The sequence below is a fragment of the Falco naumanni genome, chromosome 4 (assembly GCF_017639655.2).
Source record: "Falco naumanni isolate bFalNau1 chromosome 4, bFalNau1.pat, whole genome shotgun sequence".
Classification (NCBI taxonomy): domain Eukaryota; kingdom Metazoa; phylum Chordata; class Aves; order Falconiformes; family Falconidae; genus Falco; species Falco naumanni.
This window is the reverse complement of record NC_054057.1, coordinates 93,455,978-93,476,471: the sequence shown is the minus strand read 5'-3', so window position 1 is coordinate 93,476,471 and position 20,494 is coordinate 93,455,978. Positions and strand designations below refer to the sequence as shown.

At 38.4% G+C, this 20,494-nt stretch overlaps 1 protein-coding gene across 2 annotated transcripts in view; it reads right to left on the bottom strand.

Moving 5' to 3' along the window:
- Positions 1-557: 557 nt before the first annotated feature.
- Positions 558-20,494, bottom strand: part of SHQ1 (SHQ1, H/ACA ribonucleoprotein assembly factor) — a 51,303-nt gene continuing 31,366 nt past the window's right edge. For both annotated transcript variants that reach the window (XM_040591930.1, XM_040591931.1), the window contains exon 12: positions 558-2,314. In XM_040591930.1, coding sequence (XP_040447864.1) covers positions 1,762-2,314 — 553 coding nt within the window. In that variant the 3' untranslated portion in view covers positions 558-1,761. The remainder of the gene's footprint in view (positions 2,315-20,494) is intronic.

The window sequence follows — 20,494 nt, the reverse complement described above, 5'->3', positions numbered from 1 at the left end:
ACATTTCCCTCAACAGCCTGCCACGAAATGGGAAAAGGGAGAAGCTGAAGGTGAGGGGGAAGAGCACAAGAGCATGCTAAAGACCTGGCATATTAAAAATACCCATCAATTTTCACAGCTTGTATTTCCTAACTTATACTCATACAGCTTTCTCCAGCTCATGTTCAGCTGAAGGAAGTTTCAGAGTTCATACCTGTAATTTGGGGAGAGTGGGAGAAGGGTTAGGTTTGTGTGCGTTTTTTTGATTGGTTGGTTTGGTTTAAGTGCATTTTCCCCCCCTCTCTGACATGTGCTGCGTAGTTGCAGCTACAGTGTAGGTTTTATTGCTAGCATTTAGAAGAATAAGTGCTTACTGACACACAAGATAGGAAAGGTTCCTCCCCTGGGGAATGGAACAGAGACTGATTAAGCAACAGGTAGGTATTTAAGAACATAAAAAATATTGGCAGATCAGGGTTGTGGTTCTCACCAACCAGGAGTCGGTGCAGGAACAGAGATAGCCTGCTGGTTTCCAGCAGGGTGTAATGTCAGTGAAGAATAAGTCTTTAAGCTCAGGATTTTTATACACTTTTTAATAGTAAACACGTTTAACAGTAATCAACAGCTTGTTCCTCCAGAGGCATGAATTAGGTGTTCCTGTTTTGCCAGACTGTTGAACCAAACCTGGTGGTCCACGTCCCATCTTGTCTCCCTCCCAAATCCTTTTGCAGAGATTGAATAGCAGCAAATAATTTGCAGTAGCCAGCTGGTTTCAAAAATCTATAGGTAACAAATTAGCACAAAACATACCAACTGGATTATTTTAACCTTATAAAGACAAAAAGGAGCAAACAAGTTGGCCAAAGCTATGTCACAGACTAGTAATAAAGCCAGGTCTAGACAGCACAGGTTTGCTTTCAGTCCTATACTCGAGGCTGCTGTACCATGTTGTTTCTTCATTTTGGTTAACATTACTGTGGCAACATTAAGAGCCACGGAGAAAGAAATGAGAGTTAATTAGGATTTCTGTTCTTTAAAGAGCAACAGCAGTGTCCACATGTGGAAACATTTCAAAAACAGCACAAAAGAATGAACAACAAAATTAGTGAAACTTACATAAGAACTGCAAAAATATATTATAGCCATTCTATCTTCTCGAAATATAAGCTATAACCTTTCCATCTTGTACTGAAGACAAAGATTTCCTTTATTTTGTAAAAAGTAAAAATAATTTGTCAGCACTATTTAGACTTTAAGCTATAACCATTTTTTGTAGTAAAGCATTTTGAAATGTGAAAAAACACAGCAAAATGTCATAAACCAGTTTACACAGACATAATGAGGATATTTTTCAAGTAAATCCCAAAAGCTTAAGATAATAAGTTATAGCATTATTTTAGTTAAGCTTAATGAAAACCGCTTCCAGAAGTTTACTGAAATTACACATTCCCAACATGCAGGGATTAAACCTGAAACTGTCAGATCAGAGAAGAAAAACAAAAAACTAACTATGAAGATGTCTATCATAGTCATTTCAAATCTTTCCAGGATCTCTTCCTCCCAACTGTCAACACACCAAAGAAGAAAAACCATCAACTTCTTTCTGCAGCTCAGGATAGCCTTGGGAACACCTCATTATAGTATGACCCACTAGCAACACAGGTGATTGCTATGTTCTAACATAGTCCTTTAGTCTTCATCTTCAGTTATGCTATGAAGAAAAAAGTAACGGGTTTGTCTTTAACAATACCGCCAAGAAATCTCCCCAGTAGCATCTCCTGATTATGTGTCATGTTCAGATACACAGTTTTCTCCTTGTTCCTGCAAAATGCAACCTGCATTAGCCAATTCTTCAGGCTGTTCTGAAAGTCTAATTGCAGTGTGCATTTGCTTTTCTAATTCTCCTATCAGTTTTCCAGGAAGAGATGTAGATTGCAAAGAAACCTTTGATTTTTCATCACTAACCTCAAACATCGAAGTGTCTGTGCCCTGCCTTAATCCATTACAGTCAATAAGTGGAGCTGTCCTCTCCTCTTGAAGCGTGCCTTGTAAAGAATTTATTTTCTCATCTCCACTGGTTGAGGACTCTTGCTCCTCTGAATCAGAGCCTTCTGTCTCAGATGATGAAGTACTGCTTGATTCTTCAGAGTCACTTGTCTCCCACTCAGAGGAAGGCAGCTGTTGCTTGGAAACTGTGCCAGCAGCTTTTAAAGCATTCTCTTCTTCTTGTACTAGTATTGCTGCTGCTTCCAGCTCTTCCAGTTCAAATCCTATGTGAGACTTAGTAAGTGTGGTTTTCTGCAACGATTCAGAGAGCATAGCCAACTTTTTTGACCTTCAACAAAAAACAAGACATATTTTTAAACTTTCCAAATAGAACTTTCCCATTTGATAATGTGAACACAAACCTTAAACATTTCCACTATTCACTTGGTTTGCAAACAACTTCTTCAGTTATGACTATAAAAGTGGATGCTACAGGGGGAAAGACACCCACAAATATTCATAATTACTATTATCTTGGGTAACTTATCCCACAAGGCTAGACAATAACCCACTGAAACTCTTTGGTGACACTTTCAGAAAAGATACCGCTTCTTTGATGTTTCAGCAGTGCATAGTAAGGGAAAATGGATTTCAGAACAAACCTTTTCAGGATTGCTGCCTCTAGCAGAGAACTCTGCACTATGTGGCTTGCTAGATTAAGTTTAAATGCAGCAAAATAATTCTGTTTTACTACCCTTCCAGATATGCGTGTTAAATGTAGATGAACCAACAGAACATAGCTGATCAGGTCTGTCTCAGTGATACATTCTCCTCCTTTCACAGCTAGCTTGGTGCACCCATGACAGCAGGAGATACTCAATGCCCCATCTGCAGATGTGCTTTACCTTTCACTTGTAAATCAGCTGAAATATAATTCAACAGAAATATCAGGACCATTTAGATAAATGCCTCTAATAAAGCAAGCACAATATGTCAGCTTCAAACCTTTGGTACAGCCATATCCATTTCCTCAAGCGTTTTGAAGTCAGCACATGCTTTACCAGAAAAAGTGCATCATGGATTTATAAATAGAGAGAACAGAAAGTAAGAGAGTACCTTAAAATGGAGGTGGGAGGGCAGAGGGGAAAACGGGTATAAAATAACAAACATACATCCTGTTTCTTGTTGTAGAGTTTTGCCTCAGACTATCAATCAACTTTTCACCACTTCCTGCAACAGCAGGTCTACTATAAATCCTGCAGAAACTGACTGGGTTTCATTTCCTCTGCCAAACCTGCTAACCTGCAAGGCATGACACACTGACACTGGAGCAAGTAGCTGATAATGTAATACATGACTCCTGCGAGGCAGAAGTTAAAGTGCTTGTTCTCTCAGTTGAATGATTTTAAAGATCTTTATATTCTATTTCCCAGGGGGCATAATTACTCAGTATAACATAGAAGCTTCCATTTTTTTTTTCCTCCTAAAGGAATTGTATTTAAAAGTGGGGGAAGGGAAATCCAATGCAGCTTCTTACACATTTTACAGAGACAGCGCAACATTTAAAAGCTGAATTTGGAATAAAACATACTGAACTTCCTTAGTTAACCCATAGACTAAAAATCTAAGAAATAAGAGTTTCCTATAAGTAACTGAAGCAGCAGAGAACAATTTATATTTCCAGGATTTTTAAATCTACAGTGAAGAATTAAATCATGTTATCCTGCCAGCCTCCAATATAAACACAGGTACCGATTTTTAAAAAGCTGCTTACTTAACACTACCCTTTTTTCCTTTTTGATGATGCATTTCCATTTTATTTTTTGTCAAGAACTTGACTTTTTCTTGTAAAGTTATGGAGAATTTGAGAAATTGCCAACCTAACTGGGAACAAAGAAAGCATTCTACAGGCACCATAGGTAAAAAGAAAGAAAAAGAAGCCCAGTGATATATCTAAAGGTTCACAAAGCCTTGCAGGTAGGTGGTAACAGAAGAACTGGCTTGCAGGGAAATCTGCTTCCTGAACACACTGGCGAGAACCTAGTTTACACCTGAAGCAACAGGAGTTTATACCCCTTTCAGAAAGCATTTTACAGTGGTTTTGAAACAGTCTCCTTCCCTCCTTCTAACAATACATATGCATACGTGTGCACATACCCCCTCCTCCACTGTGAGAGCTGTTAATAATATGAAGGTACAATACTTTCTCCTGTCCTATTGCCTGACTGTCCACAAGAATATGAGCTCCAACAGCTAAATGTGCCTTGTGACAGAGAACACTTTTGAAGCCATTTTATATGTAGGTCCTTCTAATTTCATTGACAGCCATGAGCAACTAACTGTAGGCACAACAACTTCCTCTAGTGATACATCTTCAGCTCCAGCTACCTCAGTCTCACCTACCTGTTTTACTACTGCCATTACAGATAGAAAAATCAATTTTGAAAGTCCTGTTTGTCCTCACACCTCTTCCATCACGTCTGCTACTTTGTTTCCCAATCTTATATGTATTTTTTTGCTTTTCCTCATTTCTGCTGTTCCAATTTTTCATGCATGTTTATCCTGCTAGATACTCAGTCCTTGAAATCACTCCCTCAAAATCCTCTCCTCCTCTTTTACTCTTCTCTTACAATGCAGTTAACACATTAGATACAGAAACATGTCACACAATCAAGTATTAAGGAGATGTATGGCATCATGTATGTGTTGGCATTAATAAATATTTCACTGTGCTCTAAATCACTTAATGCCAAGTGTTAAGGAAGAAAATACAGTGATATATACTCATTTGACTCAACACACAGTTACTAAATTAGATGGGGTTCTACTGACAGATAAAAGAATGGCCCCTCTAAAGCAGCAAGTGTTCAATCACTCTATACACAAATGCATTTTTATCAGAGTTCAAAGGGAATGAACGAAAAGGTTGGTGCCTGACAGCTACAAACATCCATCCTACTGGACAACTGTAAAACTGCAAAAGGTATTCTTAATCTGAAATTCAGATCAATGCCTTCCAAGGTATCAAAATACCCTACCAAATAATATCAATAACAGATTTCATAAAACAACCGTGGCTTCAAGTTTCACATGTAGCCCTTCTTCCCCAAAGTTTTGACAGAACTACTGAGACACGACAGGCTTTTTATTGTTACAAAGGATTACAGAAAAAAGCCATTGAATAGAACAGCCTGCTCTTCCCTTCTAACAGTAATGGCACAAATGGATACACTGCTTGGATAAGTAAATGCCTGCAAGAGGCCAAGGATTCCCATCTAGCCTCTTAACCTCTACAACTGCCTGCCTTCATCTCTCTCACATAGCAGTCCCATGGAGCAGCGTGACTGCCACCACCACACACAGGGACACAGCCCACGAACGTTTTGGCGTGTTTCAGGAAAGGGGAAGGGATACAGGCTTCATGCAGACCTGCACAACCTTCTTTCTCTCTGCTTTATCAATACTCCAAAGGCCCTATTTAGGCCAACCACAACAGGAATCTAATAAATCATTACAGAACTAGATTATTTCACTTTTTTTTTTTTAAGTTCTTGGCCACATCAGGTATTTTATTTAAACAGCGTGGGAAAAGTCTCTTTTCAGTTACTCAGGAGTTCTTAGTAGGCTAAGAGTTTCTTCCTAACTTTCACTCTGGTCATCTAGTCTCTTCCAGAGACTAACAGAACTGCAATTAGCTATCAGTCCATCTTGTTTAAGGCCATTACCTAACTTCAAAGAGAACCAAGTTTCAGGAGCACATTTCACATCAGCCTTAAGAAAAGGTGGCAGCACTCCCTGGACAAGAAAAAAGGCACACACCATAAATCTTAAGAGCATGGAAACGCTTTCAACAGGATACCATGAGTCTCTGAGCAAGTTATTTCCCAAGCTGAAAAGTAAGAAACAATTCAGGAAACAAAAATGAGACACCAGAAATGAACTATCACATATTAGAGACTTGCAGTAAACAGGTCCTGCTGTTTCCAAAATCTTTTGAGTACTGTTTTAGAGATTAGACAGCAAATACTTTAATTTTTCAAGTATGATTAATGGAATCGCATGATTACTTTAAGACATGCTCATTCAGTATGCACATTTGCAGTAATGACATCTTATTATTATGGTAATAGTGTTCTTACATAAACATGCATAATAAGCTTTAAAGGTGCTACACACGATAATTATTAGTTATCAAGATGTCAGTTGCTTAAGGAAAATGTTTAATTACAGGTTAAACTGATCAGATGCATGTTTTGTTTAATGTATAGCTTTGAGGAACAGATATCAACAGAGGCATCTCAGGGCTTGTCCACATAGTCTAGAATTAAAATTTCAAGACAGAACTACTGTAATCCTTGTCTAGCCACAGGAGTTTCTCCATGTGCTAGAAAAAAGAAAAAAACACTTGTTACATAGGTCTCAGATTATGAGAGAGTAAAACTGAGGTGAAAGGAAGAAAGAATCAAAGGACATGTAACAAAGAGAGATGGATGAAACAAGGAGAGGAGGAGAGGATTATGGCAACAGTAAAAGTTTACAGCAAAGCCCACCTGTGACAGCCTGAAGACAAGCTATTGTGATGGGCACTGACTGCAGAGCTGACAAGCAGCAGCCAGGGTGGGAGAATAGGACACAACTACTCCAGTTAGACTAATGCTCCTACAAACTCCAGTTCTACCTTATGTTCCAAGGAGTAAGGAGACAACACTAGGATCTGACGAATCAAAATAGCTGTTGCCTCCAGAACACAGAGCTATGAGAAAAATGTATCACAGAAGGCTGGCGTTAGGGATTTTATTGTTTCCAAGGAAGATTTAACATAAGCTGGAAGGAACAACCAAAGTCTGCGTAGCCGCAGAAAGTAAAAAATAAATGCAGGATTTAGGGGATACATCCCACCACAAAATCATCTAATTCTTCCCCAATGTAAAAAAAAAAATCAAGTAATTATGCCTCTGTATATTATGCCCATCAGTCAGAAATAGCAGTACAAAAGGAAAAGGTTTAAAGAAAAAGTGTTAATGGGCCAAGCCTTTCTGTCTGCCTGGTACTTACTTGTCTTACATCTAATTCCCTTGCTTTAGTAGCTTAGTTATGTTAAAAAAACCCCAAACAACTAACTCGGAATTTGAAAATATGAAAATCAGCATTCTGCTCCTCATTCTGTAGGCTGGGTGACAGCACATACTCCATCACAGCATGGGAGTTACCTATCTAAAACTGCAGAGTACTTGTAAACAAGGGAGTAAATAGCCAAATCGGCAGCACCACCTTTCAGAACAGGAGTCAGTAATATTTCACTATGGAAAGAAAAGGGACTTTTCTTGTACAGACACAAGCTTTAGCTTTCGCTTTAGCTTTTGTAAACAATTGAAGGATAATTTCTACTGCCTCATAAGTTTGGCTTTGCATTTCACAGATGCATACAAACATCCACTTTTCTGAAGTACGCAATGTAAACTGGGTGTAAAACATGGCAAAACGCAACAGAATTTTATCTACCCCTAGCTTCATGACAAGCAAGTCTGTGTACATTGCCCAAACGCTGGCATGGCAGACTGAACTATTCTTGCCCCAGTACAACACAAAAGCAACAAAGCATGGGAACCCATGTATCAAAAGCACTGACAACAGCTTTAGTTCCCAGCCTTAGGTCTGAAAATGACCTAGCTAGTCTTGGAACCAAGCTGGAACCTAATCAATCTTGGAACCAACTAAAGTCTCATTATATTACGTTGTTCAAGTGTGGTTAGGGCCTGTGCACTGAGTTACAGTGGGAATCAGTCCTCCACACCTAGCAGTGGCTCTACAGGGCTGACAAGCCCTGTTTTAAGTGTAAAACACTTTACATTAATTATCTTTAAGCCTTACAGGCAAGATAAACAAGTCTCAAAGAGAATAGATATTTCAAGTGCAGACGTGCCTTTGCAGTGTTGTAGGTTCCACCAAATATGAAAATGTGCCTGTCTCATTGCCAAGCAGCCATCCCCTGGTAGGCCTACAGTTCCTTGAGATGCATTCAAATACAAACTAGCAGCATGCTCTGCCTGTCAGCAGGGCTGACAAATATAGAAAGGTCAGTTATTCAGCTTACCTCCACTCAGCTGGAGCTCTGCACACAGAGGATCCATCTAACAGTAAAGCTGGTGCATTAAGCAAAAGGCTTTCTGTCTGCTGGATCACAAGTTATTTCCCAACTGCCTTAATTTTATACATTTATTGTATGAGAAACTACCAAGTTTAAATATAGAGTGACGCTTTCTCCTTAAAGTACCTTTCTCAACAAGGCCTGGCAAAACTCAGACTTCTGAAAGCTTCATAGACACCCTCTTTCTTAGAGAAAAGAGACAACAAGCAATACAACCAGCCAAAGTATAACCACTTTAAACGTGCTCCAAGTTACATACCTGGCAGCATTGCTTACAATTTCCCACAATTACTCTTTTAGCCAGAGGAATTTCAAGTATTAAGACAACTCTAGAGTTAGTATGACCTCAGACATCACCAGATATCATCCCAAAGTACAGACTCAGCAGTTCAGAGACAGAGGATGTGAAAGTGTACTATCTGCAAGACATTGAAATGTCAGTTAAACTATAAGGGATAATGACATTGCCCATCTTGCCACAAGACTGCTTGAGGACAGTCTGCAATAGGATGTAACTGACATTTCAGCATGGTCATCACTGGTGAACGAAGAGGCACCTGCAAAAGAGCCAGATTCTCCAGATCATCCTATTTTTCCCTGTGCCCAGAGTGGTTCTTGCTGGATTCCATATATTGCTGCCTTCCAGCCCAAGCCTTATCTGTCCAGACAGAAGGGGTATGAAGAGACACTTTTCAATATTCAGGCCCTCAATAATGCCAACATTTACTTTCCACAAGACCTCTGTCACAATCTTGATGACAGTTAATAACCCTATGGCAATAAGTCTACTGCTTAAGCTCTCTTGCAATAGAAGGCTCAAGAAGTTACAGCCAAACATAATATCAAAAGGTAAGAAAGTAAGCTCATACAAGACTGACACAGCTGATGAAGCATCCAACTATTCTTAAAGATACTTAAGAAAATAAATTGTTCTTCAATCTAAAATTCAGATGTCAGCTTCTATCTAGTCCTGCACAGCTGCCCGAATAACCGAACTGGTGGCTTTAGGGAAAGTCTCTTGAAACTTATAATGGAACTCACCCTGTTAGGCAACACATCGTAAGTCACTGGAACAGCATATTCTGACACCCGGGGTAGAGGACAAAGTGAGGGAAACACACATACTTCTGAATTACTGTAACAAACTTCAGGGCTTTAAAACAACATAACATGCTTCTTTCAGAAAGGCAACTAACGAAGTCAAACATCCCTTCACACTTGACATACAGCTTCATATAGCTAGAAAGAAAATATAACGATTGAATTCTTGCTATACAGAACTGAAAGAATTTGAGACATAAAAGTCTCAATTTGATCAACCCCAACTGGTAAAACAGATGCAATAATGGTGATTGTGTTGAATGTAAAAGCAGACTTCATTGATGTAGAAACATCTAAAGTCAGCGTGCACAAAAAAGCATAATGGTCAAACAATAAGCTTAGATAAAAAAAAAGTCTTCCAGTTCAGGAAAAGAATCCTTACAAATGGACATTTAGCTGCAATAAGAAACTCATCACACTAAGCACACCATCCATATGCTGAAAATACTCTTTAAAAGTCATGGGTCACAAAAAAATATGAGCCTCTGAATATGCCTGGAGATAAAAGACTAAGGCTCAGTTACACCTTTCAGCATGCATTTTATACAATAAGCCATATTTCACTATTTATTTCACTTTCAAAGTTATTCCTAATGAGTGCTTCAGGTTATACACTAGTCAATAATATCTAACCATAGTGAAGTAGTATTGAAAAAGCAAGCTCAGAATCAGTGAACAAAAATACTCCAAATTAAGTTCTGAAAGAAGTTCATAGCAGAAAGGCCATAGTCTTGATAAAAGTTAAAAAATAGTGACAACCACTTTGGCTATCTGTATATACTGTTGTAGTATTACAGACTATGACAATAAACCTAATTTTACACTGGTTTTATTGCAAAGTACCTTACACACGCCTTTACCCTAATTCCCCAGAAGCTTGGGAAAACTATACATAGATTTTATTTCATCCAGCTCTGGGAACACAACTATCCTCCACAGTGAAATATGGCTAACACTTAACAAAGCATTACAATACTGCCGTGAAATTTAAGGCATGAAGTGGGATAGAAAATACACACAGCACCTAAATTACAGGGCAACACTTTCACAGAAAGAAAAGGCACAGAAAATCACAGATAATCTTTGTGCCATGTACACAAAATACCATAGGTTTCTAATGAACATAGAAGTCCAAAACCTATTTTACATTGCTTTTCAAAAATGGCACCTCAATGCACAAAATTCCTTACTGCATCAGTTAAACAGAAAGATGAATATGCAACATTTACTAAATCACTTTTCAGCCTGTATGACCCGTTAGCTCATCATAACCCCACCTAGCTTATGAGATCTGAAAGAATCACAGAATAGATAGTACAATTAACAGCCAGCTAGATAAACAAATAGCACCATTCAACAGTTTCAGGTGCTTAGTTTAGTATACATTTTTATAGTAAAAGGCAGAACCAACAAATAACTCCATTAAAATCTCATTAGCTCTGATCAATGATTAAGGAAGATAATATAAGAACAAAGAAGAATTTAATGTGTTAGTGAAGGAGAAATGGGTTCATTTTATTCAAGACTCAGGTAAAAAATGGTCTAAACTAATCTTCTACATTATCTGCAGCAAAAGACAGACAGGTAAGTGCAAACAACAAAAATAGTGCAACATTTATTCACACAATTTAGTCCTAGATTAAACAGTCTCCATACAAAATGAACAAGCCATCTCCACAACACAGCACTAAAGGCTGTTTAATTTCTACCCTTTCTTATGAAAAGTCAGCTGCTAAAATAAAATGTGCTCAGTCTATTCAAGGTATTTTATGCAACTGTAGGTAAGAATTCATTCCACTTCTCAAGAGGATGGATTCTGATTTTTAGCCTAAATAACTTGGGTTTACACAGTTACACTGTCCATGTCCATACTGCCAATTATTTCCGTTCTAACAACTCCTGGAAACCCCAGGCAGCTTCAAACAAACTGAAGAGCCATTCATGAAAATAAGCAGAAATATAAATAATGACCCTCAAAGCCAACAGAACACAGCTATCATGTATTCTCTTGGTAGAAGGCCACAGCATGCACATAATAACCAGGTTATCAGTGCTAGGACCAGCTACTGCACATGCTGCCTCTTTCTTACCTGGTGGAGGTGTCAAAGGATATGATGACGACATTAGGGCACAAGGCTTGGGTTTGTAGGAAGATTACAGAATCTTCCCCACCCCCGCCCCTTGTGGACAAAGCAGAGACTGGAAAAGCATTCACTGCACACCAAATCTTTATGTTAACTTAAGAAAATCACGCTATAAAAAAAGGGAGCACTGGGTTCAGAAAGAACCCCCTGGAAAACACATCTCCCTGTAAGCAACTTTCAATCAACAGGATTAGAAGAGCAGAAATCCAGTGCTAAGAGACTGCTATTGACATGAGGAACCCACCACTTCAGGTGACAAAGCAGTCCTGCAGCATAGAACAATGGGTGATGTGGAAGACTCCAATGAGTAAGGAGAACGTAAAATGCTTTCATCTTGAAATTCTGGCTTTCAAAGGTCATGTAATGACCTGAAACAAAGACAGACATACTTACACTGCAATTCAACTTGTAGTTTTGTAAACATTAATTGCTATCTACATAGCTTCAGGTACCAATGTTTGTTAACCATAAATCAAATATAACATGTAGCAAGTTTCACTTGAAGTGATTTCTTTTATGTTAATAAGTCTGAGTATTTCAAGTGACTTTCCCTCCATATTTGTTCTGAAATTCCACGGTGCTTCTTTCATAATGTATCTAAACACTGCATGAGCTGAACTTCACATTTTAATTTTTTTTTTTTAAAAAAAGAAGCTTCACAATGTAACATCTTACTTTCATTACTTGGTCTTTTTGGTAAGTTGGCACCAAAGATATAATGGATTATAAAAGAAATGAAGTACAGCTTACTTATGTAGATGATACTATGAAAATATTAGTAAGAGAAAACAGAATATTGGACTATAAAAAGTAACTGAGCAGTATTTATGTGTTTTAAGAATACTTTAGCTGAGCTTAGAAGCAGCTCAGTGTTGCCAAAATAGCTCACTAAGTTGCCACCAGTCCACACATCTAACAATGGCACAGCTTCCAAAGTTATATATGATTAATACAATGAAAGATGAACAGATAACACCACAGAACAGATACAAAGAAAGGAACAGATTTTATAATGTGACAGGAAGTATCGGCTACACTACAGAAATGGAACACTGACAACTGTTCTACATTAGCCTCATTTCCCTCAAATTTCTTAATTGCCATTACCTAGAACCTGGTTTTCACAATCACTGCTGGTGATCCAGGAGACAGCACTCCTAACACTGCAAATTGTATAATTTGTGTTACAATATGAGAATGAATACAGTGCAGAAGATGTGAATTTTAGTGTCATGATAATGTTAGTGAAGTCATGTATTACAAAAGTAACAAGAACAATGACAACGAGCAGGCTTAAAGGCACAATTACAAACACAGTACTGCAACCTAATCCTATCCCTTACAAGGTTAAGTCCTAGTGAGGTCCAACAAAATTTTAACTCTGACTGCTCTGTTGTTTCTGACCAACACCCTTAACACTTGGGAGGGAAGCCACCAGCTGGTAGCCTTCCCATTCACAGTCCATTCTCAATTCACACCATCTAAAGATCGAAAGACACACAATGAGTATATTGTGAATTCTTTGCAAAAAGCAGAATTTTTGCAAGGACCTAAACTCAAGCACCTGCTCCCACCTTCTCCCACACACACCCTGCTGTGTTTGTAGGGCACCTATTATCAAATGCTCTAGAGCACAATCATGCCTCTTATGAACAATAATTAATAATACCACAATCACATGCAACTGAATTGGCTACAGATCTGGCTCCCTGACCCTGACAAGAAAACTTGCAGGCCATGCATGCAGCATCATGTAGCTGGCCCACACTACCCAGTTCTTGCAAGAAAGAGCCCCCAGGGAATAGTGGGGAGTGGGTGTTAGGCCACAGACTAAATTGCCATCTCTCAGTATTACTTTTTTGTCTCATTCTACCTCTGTTCTGTCTTAAGATTTACGGGGTATCACCGCAAGGGGCAGGGGCAGGTGGAAGAGACCAAGCTAGTTACTGACAAGGCTGGAAACAAAACACGAAGACATTATCAGCCTGCCATTCAGCTTCTCACTTTGATCATAGCTGCACACTCCACCTGCTTAGAAAGCCAACAACTACACAAGCTCATCCTTCCCCTAGTCAAAACAGAAGACGAGTCAGCTGAGATGTGCTGACTGAAAAGACATGACACAGATCACTGACCCTTCTGTAGGCAGATAGGAACTGCCTCCCAACAAGTTTTGAAAATCAAAGCAGTAGCCTGAAGGGGAAAAAAATGGCTTTCTTCTTTGCCTTCTCTACCCACAGCAAGGTGCATTCAGACACAGCCTGAAGGAATATGAGCTATAGAAAAGTGATGGAATAAACAGAAAAAACAACTGAGAAAAGGAGAGGAAAAAACAAAGGAAATTGCAGCTAGCAGCTGGGAAGAGAGATTAAATCCCTTGTTAAAAATCCATGTTCTACAAGGCTTGCTAAAACACATATAAAGGGGAATTTCTGGTATTATATCCACCTGTCTATCACCTTTTTCAGCCTTCAGGGCAATGTTTTGCTTTAAGCCTCTTAACTCCATATACTACACTACTCAGGTATTGTTATTTACCAAGTGCTCTAGACACCTACTGCTTTACAGACAATTGAAGTGACAGCTTAGGCCTTAAATAAGATGCAACATTTAATGAGAGGCATGGCAACTCAAGATGACAGTAAACAAAAAGAAATTCTATTAAAAACATGTATCAAAACAGTGAAAGAGGAGACAATGTGCTTGCAAATTATTAGTTACTATTTTTAAAGCAGAGAACTGTGATCTAAGGATCAAGAGCAGATGACTTGGGGTGAAAAATAAATCTCTGTTCTCTACAGAACTCAGACACCAACAGTCAACATCCTGTTTGATAAATTGGCAAACCCTTATCTAAGTTTTAAGGAAAATTATAGCATAATAAATGGCACAGAATCTCAAATACTTTCCGCACTAGACCCATAACTAGTGTTTGAACCACAAGGTACTTCTTTGAGCTATGCTATCTTGATGGAAACAAATAAGACAGTACAGAACTACTCAAGAACCTAGAGCAAATGAGCCAACTCATAATTATTCTTCACTAGGAAAACGTGAAAACTTACTGCTGTCAGAATTTTTCCTGTTCCCTGTTCAAACTAGATCAATTTTATTCGCAATTCTTTGTTATACTACACCATGGCTAAAAAATGAAATGTCTGTTCCACCATACTTGCAAGTAAGTCCAAATCAACCTTTAACTTTCTTACCAATGAACTACTGAGTTTATTCAGTCTCTTGCCATAACATAGGTCCTTAAGACATACATGTTCATGGAACCTTTTCTACCCCTCCTAGTTCTCTCCATTTCTCAACATTTTTGAATAGACACTACAATTAGCCTGTTTTGGCAGTGCCTCACAAATGCATTTAAGGTCATGCCACTTCTTTCTAAATGATACTGCTCTGCTGCTTCAGCTGAAGATTGTACTCACCCTCTTACCTCCTCAGAGATAAATAGGTGCTCAGGTTCAAACTGCTCTCAAACATGACCCAATGTATTTTTCTGGAGCTGCTGCCCTCAGTTGTCTTATGTTCTCCAATCTATAACTATGACCTACAATTTTTTATTGTTCATATGCCATCTTATACTTGACTGTATGAAATGCATGTTGTTCAAGTAAGCAAGTACTGCCAATCTGGGTCAGTCTCTACTATTTATATAAAGGTAGAAAATTAATAACATGTAAAGTCACAAAAGAGTTTTTGTCTAAAAAGATATATAGTGTATTTTCTTACAGATTGTGAAAGATACTGGACTGTACTTAAACTCTGAAAACAACGGATGATACTAACTTTATAAAGCAATAAAAAAACCTCTGTCTTGTCCCAGGTTGTTTTCCCACCCCCCCACCCCCCACCCTTTTCCAATGTTTCCTAAACCACTGAGATTATTAGTAACTCCTATTGTTAGTGGTATGTAAACTGAGATATGCATAAAACGAACCTCAAAAAGCCTGCAAAGAGACTATTTGAAGTGGCCACTCCCATTATTGGCTAAAGCTTGAAAACCAGCTGGGACATCTGAAAGTTAATACACCACTACAGGCCACCAAGAAGTGAATGAGAAGCAAACCTAATGCAGCATGATTACTCAAAGCAGTAAGCAAAAGTAGTGCTGCATGCTGAACTAGCTGCCAACAGTAGTAATGCCAGATTGTAAAGCCTGCTAAGAAGGAATTACAATAATTAGGGATTGTAGTCATGAGCTACTGTCGCAAGTCATCACAGGACACTAAGGGTGAAGCCTATGTAACCAGGTAAACAACAGCCTTCTTACTCTGTTCACGGAAAAGGTGTGACCCACAAGCAGCACCAACATTTTTTCATTTATCCCTTGTACCTGTATGGCTCTTACTAAGCCAAACAGCAAACGAAAAAATAGCCTTCAAATTAAGAATCTCAAAAATCCAACAAGTTGTTTTATTTTGCAGAGGGTGAGGGGCAGGTAATTAAGTGGCTTCAGGGTATCCAGAATGACAATACCATTGAAGTAGTATAACAGAGAAAAAAATAATCCTCTAACTGCAAACTAGATCAAAATATGGGATTTTGTGATAGTGGCAGTGGGGTTGTTACACTACCTGATAAATAATATCATCAGAACATAAGCTAAAAGCATACGCTAATGGCAAGGCCACTTTCTAAGCAGCAATGTGAAAGCAACGTGACTCTTCCACGTAGCACCTACTTGGAGTTTTTATCAAACCTGGAATTACTGCAGCCTTCTCTAAGCTAAGGTTAACATGGGCACCAATGAAGGTAAAGTAAAACCTAAAGTACTGCCAAAGTAGAATATAGTTGACCATGAAATGGTAATGCACATAAAATACAGTACTATGAGGTGTATTCTTCCTAAGGTCTTAACTGTATGAAGTGCTTTAAACATGCTCTACAAATCAGTTCAATCTCACAGAGCCAAGAAGCAGGATTTTCATCCAGAATGTACTACTCCTTATGCCTTTGTTCTTCTGAATCATGGCTGCTGAATCCAAGAGGTTAACAGCTGAAAATATTCCTCTAACATTCAAGAATGCTTTAAAACACCGATTACTTTTTCTTATTTGTTAATATGCTCCTCCCCCCATTACAAATCAAAAATTTAATGAACTTGTTAGTAGTACACCATTTGAAAACCTTTTAAGATAGTTTTGTTCCTGAATCCTCCTATCTGAACTTGTTGTCTTCACAGTAGAGGTGCAGTCAACAAAAGCTACAGCCCTGAGTTCCAGACATTACAGATGAGGCATTCTTAGGACCATGGCAATGCCACAAGGAGTGAACAGGACTTCATAAGTATCAACCCTACAAGCAGCATAACAGCAAAGACCAGAAGATCTTTAAAAAGCCTGTTTTTCCTCTAGTCAAGTATTTTCAGATTTACAAAACCCTAAACCGCTAAACAAAAAATACCAAGAAGAAACAGCTGCAAGAAATAGCACAGTGAAAACTACTTCCACATACTTTGATACACTTTTCGAAGTTTTCCAGATCCTAACAAATAATAACCAGGTCAAATTTCCCAAGTTTGCAGATAGATGATCAGTTTCACAAATAATTTTAACTTACAATTGGAATATATGCTAAAATCCTCTTTACATTCATCTAAAGATAGTAATACTTGACTATAGAAGCTTAAATATGTTTTATTTTAACAAATATTTCCCCAAATCTAGCAAAAGCTTAAAGGTAATTCTTTCAGGAAGGCTGTAATACATGACCTGTTCTCTAATGCTTTTTGCCCTACAAGCAAGCACAGCATAGGATATGGGTGAGCTGGTATGTGTAACAAGATACAAGGAAAATATATGAGATTCTCTATAGAGAAAACACTGTAAATTAGTAACAGATCTATACAGCTAACAAACGCTTGTATGAAGTAAAGAAACGCTTTTGATGATTCATTGTAGTGCACTGTGTTTAAATTGGGCACAACAAACTATCAGCACTATTTGATTGCCAAATGAAAAAATATCAGTAGCCTGTCCTATACATTGAAACCCAGCCTTTTCTGCAAATATAAAGAGATGATAACTTGTAAAATTTTGAAGTCTGTTAAAGCCAATAAAGAGGGCAGAATGATCATTAAGAAACCTTATCTCTACCGAAATTTAACCAATGCAATAGACGAAACTATGATGCAGAGTTCCCCACTCCCTTGTGCTCTTTATGATCCAATGTGACACAGACAGCAAAAATCCCAAACCTCACAGATCTTATTTTCGGTCTGAAAGATTTGGGCTCCATAATGCCTTTGCAACTGAGTCCTTAACATTTCAGGCCCACATTACACTATATTGATTAAAACAGTAATTCAGAAACCCAGGGAGAAGAAAAGGGGGACTGAACAATCACAGTCAATCTCATCACCTCAATGACATGCTGTGAATGTAATTAATCCTACATTTATTTAGAGAACTTCACACCCTACACATAAAGCAGCAACTCCCTGCTGGCTTCAGACTAGCTAATTATGTTGTAACAAGGATGAGGTTTCGATTATAACAAAGAGATGAAAAGAAAGACAGACCTATGAAGCTAGCCTATCTTTTAGGGTATGTCTTACCTGCAAATGAAGAGAAGCAAATATAACATACTAAGGAATATCTGACTTAGCTTTAATTTAGTTAGTTCCAATAAAGATACACAGTCTCTGTAGAAGAGGCTAAGTGCCACCAGGAATCCTGGTTTTTACTTTAAAGCAAATAGCCCATGCTTGAACTGACACGTTACACCTACAGTCACCAAAATTAGCAAGATTACATTTGTCTTACATTGCAGAGCACATACACATGAAGGTGCAGCTACAGAGCACACATACGTTAAAGTGGCCTATATACCAATTTAACAAACCAAGTTGCAGTTCTGGTTCCACAGGACACACTGAGGCATTTTAACAGCTCATCTCTCAACATACAGACCTCCTTTACCGCACCAGTTGAAGCTACTACAGTACACAACACAATGATTTTGTAATTTTTTGTAGTAGAACAGATCCTGAATAAAAGCTGAAACAGTAAGTTCAAAATTTTTGAAAAGTAGAATAGTAATGATGAAAAATAGTAAAAATTATATTTGTATTTGCTTGATACCTAGCTTATTCTCCTGCGTTCCTCACACCCATAAAACTTTGAGAAGTATACAACCATGCAACAGTACATAACTAAGTGTACTAATCCCTGGAAAACTGCCAGGACTACTAACAGCTTCACCTCCATTTCATCAACACAGAGAATACACATTAACTGATACTAAAGTGGTACATGTTTAAAACTAAACATGTATTTAAATGTTAATTAAAAACATTTTAAATCCATACGGGCTCAATTGTTCCCTTACGCAAGCATACGGAACAGTATGCACTTAGTTGCCTGCCTGGACAAGGACTCATAGGAAGCAGTTCAGCCTTCCACCTAGCCACTCATGTTATGGCCAGCAGGCATCATGCAGCCAAGCTACCAGAAGGCACATATGTACAACAGTGGACAATAAAAAGCAACATGAATAGAGACTGGCACAAAGGGGAATACAAAACACTGAAGAAAGACATCAGGCTACACAAAAGAACCTCAGCACAGCAAGAGTCAGTGGGGAGAACTACTCCAACTTCTGTAAAGGACACAACTCCTATGGGGTCACAGACACGTAAATCCCTCCAGCAGAAGGGAAAAAGCTCTCCTGCAACAAACCCACACGTAGATTTCCCTGGTTTCAGTAGCTCATATTGTAGCAACCAGACAATCAGTGGTTTCCCCAAAGCTCCTTCTCCTCTCCCTCATTTCCTTCTGCTCAAAGGCAGGCATGAAAGATGGGAGTAAAGCTTAGACTTAGAATACAAATTCAGTTACAACTTCACCTTGGAGAGGCTGCCATATGTATCATAGTGGTTTGTAAAAGCTCTGACCTAAAGAAAAAAGCATGCAAACCAGACAAATTAAATTTAATTTTATTATGGAAATGAAAGCAATAACAGAAGTGACAGCAGGGTGGATGATAAGCTCACTTAGCAGGGGGATCAAATGAAGTGATGACATGTCATTATGACCTCAGGGGTTAAAGAGGCAATTTTCCATCTGGCTGCATCTGGCTTTTCAACATAAATATTGACACCACCTGCCGAGATTTACTACAAGCTGCCTCCATAGGTCTTTGTCTAGCTTTTGTTACCCAGGTTAACATTTACTTTTTTCCTCTTTTCTGTAAGTTCTCCCAATCAATGTGCTCCCTTTCTTCAAAACCTCATGAAGAGTTAAAGGATTTACATACCACTTCATACAATAGATCAAATTATTAATAACTTCACAAACAGCTCAAAGAGAGATACTAGATAGCTATAAAGCCGGTAAAGTTAGCTTTAAGACTGCAAACAGGAAGACAAAACTTTAGCTACACTTGTTACTGTCTTGCATTGTCTTAAGACTTCTAGGGATCTACTTTTATCTTACTAATAGGTACCTGAATGAAATCCTTTTTCTGGAGAAAAAAATTAAAAATACCTTAGAATTAGAACTAGCTTGTACTCACCATACCCAATGGACCATTAGCCACCTGCATGTGTTTTATTCAGCAGCTTAACTGCTTCCAATTCCAGATACATTGTGCTTAAAATAAATCATCTTTTGCCAGCCCAGTGACACATTCGCTTATTCATCTAATTTAGCCACAGCCAAACTAGGATCTCAAACCAAATCTGGGATCAGCTATTAACACACTGTTGGCTATAAGGTTTTTGCTTCCGCACTGTACATTTAAAAGGTAGTACCTACCAGTGGTGTTCCTCTCCTGGAGGCTTAACCTGGAATACGACTATGCTTGCTACCACTTAATACAGCTATTACATTTTTGCCTGTGCCAAACTTTTTTTCTAAACCTATAGCTCCCAGACTTTTCTCTGTCAGTACAGGTGAGCTAAAAAGCTAACTTCCAGCTGTTTTTGAAGTGCCCAGATTCTTCACTAAAAAGAAACTACAGCCTGTTTCAACTGTTTAAACAACGGGGCCCCCAACCTCCACTAAGGCTCTGTTACATACCAGCAAAAGAAGGGAAGAAAAGAAAAACCCTCCACAGATTTTGAGAGCGCCCTGGGACTACAGCTATGAAAAGACAGGAGAAAACGGAGACAAAGAAAGTTAATGAA